General features: G+C 37.5%; 1 protein-coding gene across 1 annotated transcript in view; it reads right to left on the reverse strand.

Annotated features, from left to right (window-relative positions):
• pomgnt1 (protein O-linked mannose N-acetylglucosaminyltransferase 1 (beta 1,2-)) overlaps window positions 1–4,218 on the reverse strand; it is a 21,776-nt gene extending 17,558 nt beyond the window's left edge. The window contains exons 1-4 of the mRNA XM_080032779.1: window positions 4,028–4,218; window positions 2,775–2,877; window positions 1,404–1,519; window positions 157–222 (exon numbers count right to left, since the gene is read on the reverse strand). Of these exons, the coding sequence (XP_079888905.1) occupies window positions 157–222; window positions 1,404–1,519; window positions 2,775–2,877; window positions 4,028–4,147 (405 nt within the window). The 5' untranslated portion in view covers window positions 4,148–4,218. The remainder of the gene's footprint in view (window positions 1–156; window positions 223–1,403; window positions 1,520–2,774; window positions 2,878–4,027) is intronic.
• Window positions 4,219–7,500: the final 3,282 nt, after the last annotated feature.

Raw genomic sequence — 7,500 nt, forward strand, 5'->3', positions numbered from 1 at the left:
AGGAGATATTCACTGATTTTGACAAGCATTCTCCAGAGTCGCTGACTCTAACTTTTAACTATGGCCAGCTGCAGCAGTCAATGTTATTAATGTACAAACATATAAATATATTACATGAATATTAATGGTAAACAGTGGAGTAGAGTCAGTTCTTACCGTTGCCTGGTTGAGAACTATCACATGGATTCCTCTGCCCTGTTCTCGCATATCATCTTCCAACACCTGCACCAGATCAGAAAATATTATTAATTAATAATTATTCTTTATTATTATTATTATTAACGTGTACTTTCATACTAAATCCGGTGTCTCCCATTCAACACAGTGCAACACAAACACTAGACACATACTGCAGCATTAAAAAGTTCAAGTGTAAAACAAAACACTTTTTTAAAATGTTGGTATCAGAATTAAATTAAAGGTGCAGTGTGTAATATGACATCATCAAGAAAGTTCTACAAAGTTCTCGAATGCAACGCTCCCTGGGTAACCCCACCCCTTTAGAATAATAACAGAAGCTACAGTGGCCTTCAAGGACAAGAACAATTCTACATTTTAAACAATGCACCTGATGACATTCCAACTATGACACTTTCAAGATGGCGGCACTAGGCCTTGGTCCAAAATATGCAGAAATATGGACATATATGAGACCCTTTCTAAGGGAAAAAATAATAATAATAAAAAAAAAAATTCAGCTATTATGCACTAAATTAAATGTACTTATGGATATTATAATTACTTTCTACAAAATCAAACCCAGGAAATAAAACCCAAAATTCTACACACTGCAGGTTTAAATGACCAATTATGAATGATAAAAAAGGAGTAAAAACAATATGAAAAAAGCCACAGTTAAGACGAAACTCAAGCAAATTAAGAAAACATCTTCATCAATTTGACAACACGCTGCAAAGACCACAACACATCAAAGCGCTGCAAATAGGCCGCAACAAAACAAGAGTGCTTCCAGAGGACACTTGGAAGTGATGCACATTTATTTTTCCTTCTTTAAAATAGAAATGTAGAGACAATTCAAATATGTGTTGTGTGAAACGGTAACTTTTCAGGAAGCTTTCTAACTTCAGTGTGTGTGAACAGTGTTCCAGGGACACCCAAAGTTACACAGTGCACCTTTAAACTATGCTTTACTACATGGATTAGTTACATATGCTGTAATAAAAGGGATAAGCCAATCACAGGGACTTAGAGTAGTTCCATCCTCCTCTACGTAAACAACAACAACAACAGTGAAACAGTAACTTTTTCAGGAAGCTTTCTAACTTCAAACAGTGTTCCAGGGACACCCAAAGTTACACAGTGCACCTTTAAACTATGCTTTACTACATTAGATTAGTTACATATGCTGTTTATAAAGGTATGAGGTAATGAGAGGGACTTACAGTGGTGCCGTCCACAGCTACGTAAACCTTTGAGCGACTGGAATAAACCTCGATGTCCAGAACCTTCCGCCCCGTCGCAGGTTTGCGCTTCGTCTCCATGTTGGGAACAACGTCCTCTAAAGACAAACAGCATGACAACAACATGAGTGTCCGTTTGTGTGTGTGTGTGTGTGTGTGTGTGTGTGTGTGTGTGTGTGTGTGTGTGTGTGTGTGTGTGTGTTTGCCCTTATGTGCTCATCTCTAAAGACAACAGCATGACAACAACATGACATAACTGTTTTTATTATATGTGTGTGTGTGTGTGTGTGTGTGTGTGTGTGTGTGTGTGTGTGTGTGTGTGTGTGTGTGTGTGTGTGTGTGTGTGTGTGTGTGTGTGTGTGTGTGTGTGTGTGTGTGTGTGTGTGTGTTCATCTCTAAAGAATACAGCCTGAGAACAACAACGCAATCTTAAAGTCATGCTGAGATAATATAAGTTAATTTTAAAGTGTTAAAAGTCTTGTTAAAGGCACAGGTTGTGATGTCACTGTGATTTCACAACTGTGCAAAATGTAGGGTTAGACAGTGAGACCAAAAAACACTCTTTCTGCCTTTTCTCAGGCTAGGATGAACCGATTTCTAAAATATTTGCACATTTATACTAATATAGGATCTCAGAGTTCAATACACCTTCATATTCCCACAGGGGAAGTAGGCCTTTAAGTTAAGTTAAGTTACTTTACAATCATGGTTACATTGAAATTTGTCTTTTCTCATCTCCCCTCTCAAGTTCCCACACTCCAGAGGGGGTCAGAGCGCAGGGTCAGCCATAGTACAGCGCCCCTGGAGCAGTTTTGGGGTTAAGTGTCTTGCTCAAGGACACAATGGTAGAGATGGTGGGCACCGTAGACGCAAAAGACAGATTGTAGAGCAGTTTCTTTTTTTTATTCTTTATTGCTTCTGTGTACTTCAGTGTAAACGGTCCGACGAACCTCGCATACACAATGGATGGTTAAGTAGACAGTATGTAGTATGTACATGTTGAGTATGTAGGAGGGAGGACGTTAGTAGGGCTTTATGGTTAAGTAGACAGTATGTAGTATGTACATGTTGAGTATGTAGGAGGGAGGACGTTAGTAGGGCTTTATGGTTAAGTAGACAGTATGTAGTATGTACATGTTGAGTATGTAGGAGGGAGGACGTTAGTAGGGCTTTATGGTTAAGTAGACAGTATGTAGTATGTACATGTTGAGTATGTAGGAGGGAGGACGTTAGTAGGGCTTTATGGTTAAGTAGACAGTATGTAGTATGTACATGTTGAGTATGTAGGAGGGAGGACGTTAGTAGGGCTTTTACAACACAGTCATAAAGACAGATCCCGGACCAGTTTCTCACCGTATTCGTGCGACGCTGCCTCTTCACTAGCGACTCTCCTTGTGTCCAGGATCAGTTTGATGTTCACGATGACGGTGATCAGCAGAAACAACACAGCGCCGGCCTGGGGAGGAAAAATACACCAATTAATTTGATTAATTTTCAATTAATTCAAGTGTCAAGTGTAATGGGCATATTATTATTATTATTATTATTATTATTATTATTATTATTATTATTATTATTATTATTATTATTATTATTATTAATTAGTTTATGTATTTGTATTTTATTTTTTATTATGATTTGTTGGATTGTTTGCACAACAAAAACTAAAAAAAGTAGGATGTTGTAAATGTAAAAAACAATACTGTCGGATTAATTGGAAGTCCCTTGAAACCTGTAAAGTAGAGTTGTTTATTTTGTTTTGTTTTTGTGTTAAATTTTTTTCAGTTGTGTGTGCGTGTAGGTTCTCTCTCTAAAAAAGATCAAAACAAAGTATTTAAAACAAAAAAAAACTCTGCTTTGCCCTTCAATTCCTTCCCATTCCCTACGGAAGAGACTTCAAGATATTGTTACTACTAGCCTATAAATCACATAGTCTAGACATTTTAGGTAATCTTTGTTTACACAGGCCTTGGAGTTTACAGAGCCTAGGCTGTGTATTAACACTGGATTTTATTTTTCCAGTGCACACACAGTACATACAGGTGGTGGATCATGAGGAGATATTCACTGATTTTTTTTTTATATTTTTTTTTACAAAAAGTGATTTTGACAACAAGCATTCTCCAGAATCACTGCCTCCACCTTTAAATCACTTAGCATTGCCCTTGGGTACGAACTCTGCTATACAAACAAACCTGCCAGTGCCTCGCCCTGCCTTTAAAACCAATTACAAAAGGCTTTAGCCTGGAGGCATGTTTTCTACCATAGACTGTAGTATAGGCAAGGCAAGGCAAGACAAGGCAGGGCAGGGCAAGTTTATTTCCATGCCATTCAAAGTGCTTTACAGGGACATAAAATACATCAAGATTAGACAATTGCATTTTAATATATAAGTGTGTGTGTGAGTGTGAGTGTGAGTGTGTGTGTGTGTGTGTGTGTGTGTGTGTGTGTGTGTGTGTGTGTGTGTGTGTGTGTGTGTGTGTGTGTGTGTGTGTGAGTGAGTGTATCTATGTATGTGTCTGTCTGTCTGTCTGTCTGTCTGTCTGTCTGTGTGTGTGTGTGTGTGTGTGTGTGTGTGTGTGTCTGTCTCTGTGTGTGTAGGCTACCTGGCAGAAGCGGCGTAACGTCCTCTTATTGGTCAGCTTGTATTTCCAGGTGAGGTAAAGGCTCCTCTGTTGCCTAGGGATAAAAGGCTTTGCTCGCGGGTTGGGGGTCCAGGTATCCATAGCTACCTGCCTCCTAACCTGCACCACTAAAACACTCTTTATTACGTCACATGGTCATATTTAACCGACAGACAATAACACAGCTAAGGTAATAAAGTTAAAGCTATAGGGGGGCTTTAAGTTGAGCTAACACCGGCTAACTAACTAGGCACTTTAAGCTCCCTGCAAACGCCCAGTCGTCTAACTATTCTGTGCAGATAGTAACGGAGCTATCCACAGTCCAAAGAAAACCTGGACTTGTAGCTTTAATCTCGTTTCAAAGGGTTTAAATCTTGCAGAAGTCGCTTGTAACAGCAGCAGCTGCTACATGGAGGTAGTCCCAAACTGTCGCATAGCAAACATGTCATCAAGCCGCGTCTTCTTCGATGAGTTTATTACTGGTGGATTACGTCACTAGATGTAAGGCTACATACCGTCACCTATAGGACCGGAGTAACATTACAAAACAGAAATACAGCTCTGGAAAAAAATTAAGAGACTACTCCAAATGTCTCAGTGTCTCTCGTTTTACTATTTAAAGGCATATTTTGAGTAGAATGAACATTTTGGTTTTATATAATATAAACCACTGACAACATTTCTACCAAATTCCCCCCAAAAAGAGATGAAATTTAAGGAAAAATCCAGACTGGTCTCTTAATTTTTTCCACAGCTGCATATGTTTTACTAATATATATGAAAGGAAATGGTTTAGATAAATGCCATGTTCTCATATAAAAAAATTTTTGCTGAATTTGGTAAATTCTAGATCCAGAAGTGTAAATGGTCTGGGGGGAAAAAAAATATTAAAAAATTCAAAAAAGACATTCAATTATATTTTTGAAACATTTAGGGACTATATATGTTCTGTAAATAGTTTTTCAGGGTTTTCCTTTAGGGGTTAGAGCACCGTCATGCATGAATTACCACATACTCAGTCAGGATTTTTTTCTAAGTTTTTATACATGAAAAAAAATTACTTTAAAGCTGCAGTGTGTAGAATTTTGGGTTTTATTTCCTAGCAGATTTTGTAGAAAGTAATTATAATATCCATAAGTACATTTAATTTAGTGCATAATAGCTGAACATTTTTTTTTTATTATTTATTTTTCCCCTTAGAAAGGGTCTCATATATGTCCATATTTCTGCATATTTTGGACCAAGGCCTTGTGCCGCCATCTTGAAAGTGTCATAGTTGGAATGTCATCAAGTGCATTGTTTAAAATGTAGAATTGTTCATGTCCTTGAAGGCCACTGTAGCTTCTGTTATTATTCGAAAGGGGTGGGGTTACCCAGGGAGCGTTGCATTCTAGAACTTTGTAGAACTTTCTTGATGATGTCATATTACACACTGCACCTTTAAAATACACATCTTATAAATCTTTTTGAGTAATAAGTGTTTTTTCTCTTTTTTTCGACCTTTATTTATACAGGTAAATCCCATTGAGATCGGAGACTCTTTTGCAAGGGAGACCTGTTCCCATTCCCACGTTACCATTAACACACACACATTCATACACCGATAGCACACTTTGAACGGCCTTGTGTCTGAATTGTGCTATAGAAATAAACTTGCTTTGCCTTCAGATTTGATTTAAAGTAGCTGGGAGTTGCAGCAGACCTCAAGTTTTCTGGGAGTTTGTTCCAGATATGTGGAGCATAAAAACTAACCCTGCGTTCCAATACCCATACTTCCCTACTATTTAGTATGCCAGAAAAAGATTTAGGATGTCCCAATACATGCACGTCAATTGTAGTATGCTGAAAATACACAAATGCCCCTCTAACTCCAATTGCATTTTGGAGTATTCGTCTTTATTCTTGACATTTCTCAACATAATGAAAAATAAATCTTCCTTATCTGATTTTTTTTCTCTCTCCTGTGGCCCTAAAACTCTTCTGTACTTTAGTATGTAGTGTAGTAAAAAGACTAAAACTCTTCTGTACTTTAGTATGTAGTGTAGTAAAAAGACTAAAACTATTCTGTACTTTAGTATGTAGTGTAGTAAAAAGACTAAAACTCTTCTGTACTTTAGTATGTAGTGTAGTGAAAAGACTAAAACTCTTCTGTACTTTAGTATGTAGTGTAGTAAAAAAGAAAGAGTATGTGATTTGGAACGCAGGGCATGTGTGTAATCTGTAACTCTAAAAATGTCGCTCAAAAATATTGCAGGGTGAGAGCAGCTTCTAGGGTAGGAGTCGGCCGGGAGGGAAAAAAATGCCTACAAACAGACACCAAAGTCCAAAATCCAGTGCTCACCCATTTACAACGCCACATGTTGAACATTATTGACTTTATGGAGACGCACCCAAGGCAGCAACAGTGTACATTGTGTGTACACGGCGTACTGAAAAAGGGCAAAATCCGGACACTTATATTAAGAAAACTTGCCGGTAAAGGCTGGAAAATGAGGTGAGTTTCTTTTTTTTCTTTACTTATGACATCTTTTGCTCGATGTCCGTCCCCTTTACTGTGTCAACGCTCCCTGAGATTTCTAAAAAAAAATGTAATCCCGGTTAAGGGTTTTTACTGGGAGTTTTTTCTAAGGCTCTAAGGGTAGAGGGTGTCATACTGTATGGAATGTAAAGCCCACTGAGGCAAATGTCTATTTGTGATATTGGGCTATACGAATAAAACTGATTTGATTTGATTTGATTTGATTTGATTTGATTTGATTTGATTTGATTTGATTTGATTCTAGGGTCACGTGTAATCGGTGCCTTTGTCAATATGTTAAATAATCTTGTTATATGTTAAAAATATGCCTCCTTTCTTACTTTCCCTTATTGTTCGTTACATTGTGAGCTCTTTTTATTCTCTTGCTCAATGTCTTTTTACCCTATCACCTAGCCTACTAATCTTGTTCATTGTACATTTAAATTAGTGCATAATAGCTGAATTTTTTTTTATTATTATTTATTTTTCCCTTAGAAAGGGTCTCATATATGTCCATATTTCTGCATATCTTGGACCAAGGCCTAGTGCCGCCATCTTGAAAGTGTCATATTTGGAATGTCATCAGGTGCATTGTTTAGAAATTAGAATTGTTCTTGTCCTTGAAGGCCACTGTAGCTTCTGTTATTATTCGAAAGGGTTGGGGTTACCCAGGGAGTGTTGCGTTCTAGAACTTTGTAGAACTTTCTTGATGATGTCATATTACACACTGCACCTTTAACAGATGGAACTATTTATTGAGTTCATGTTTGGCATGGGGCCTAATTTAAAGTAGCACACACACCATAAGTGCAATGTTTGCTCCTCCTGTCAAAATATATTTTCCCATGAGAATAGCACAACTCATACTGTACGCTATAAATGCCTATAGTGTGTGGTGGCCATAGTTCAATGTTAAACATCATTTTATATTATGTAA

Source organism: Ammodytes marinus (assembly GCF_949987685.1).
Source record: "Ammodytes marinus genome assembly, chromosome: 8".
NCBI classification, from domain to species: Eukaryota; Metazoa; Chordata; class Actinopteri; order Uranoscopiformes; family Ammodytidae; genus Ammodytes; species Ammodytes marinus.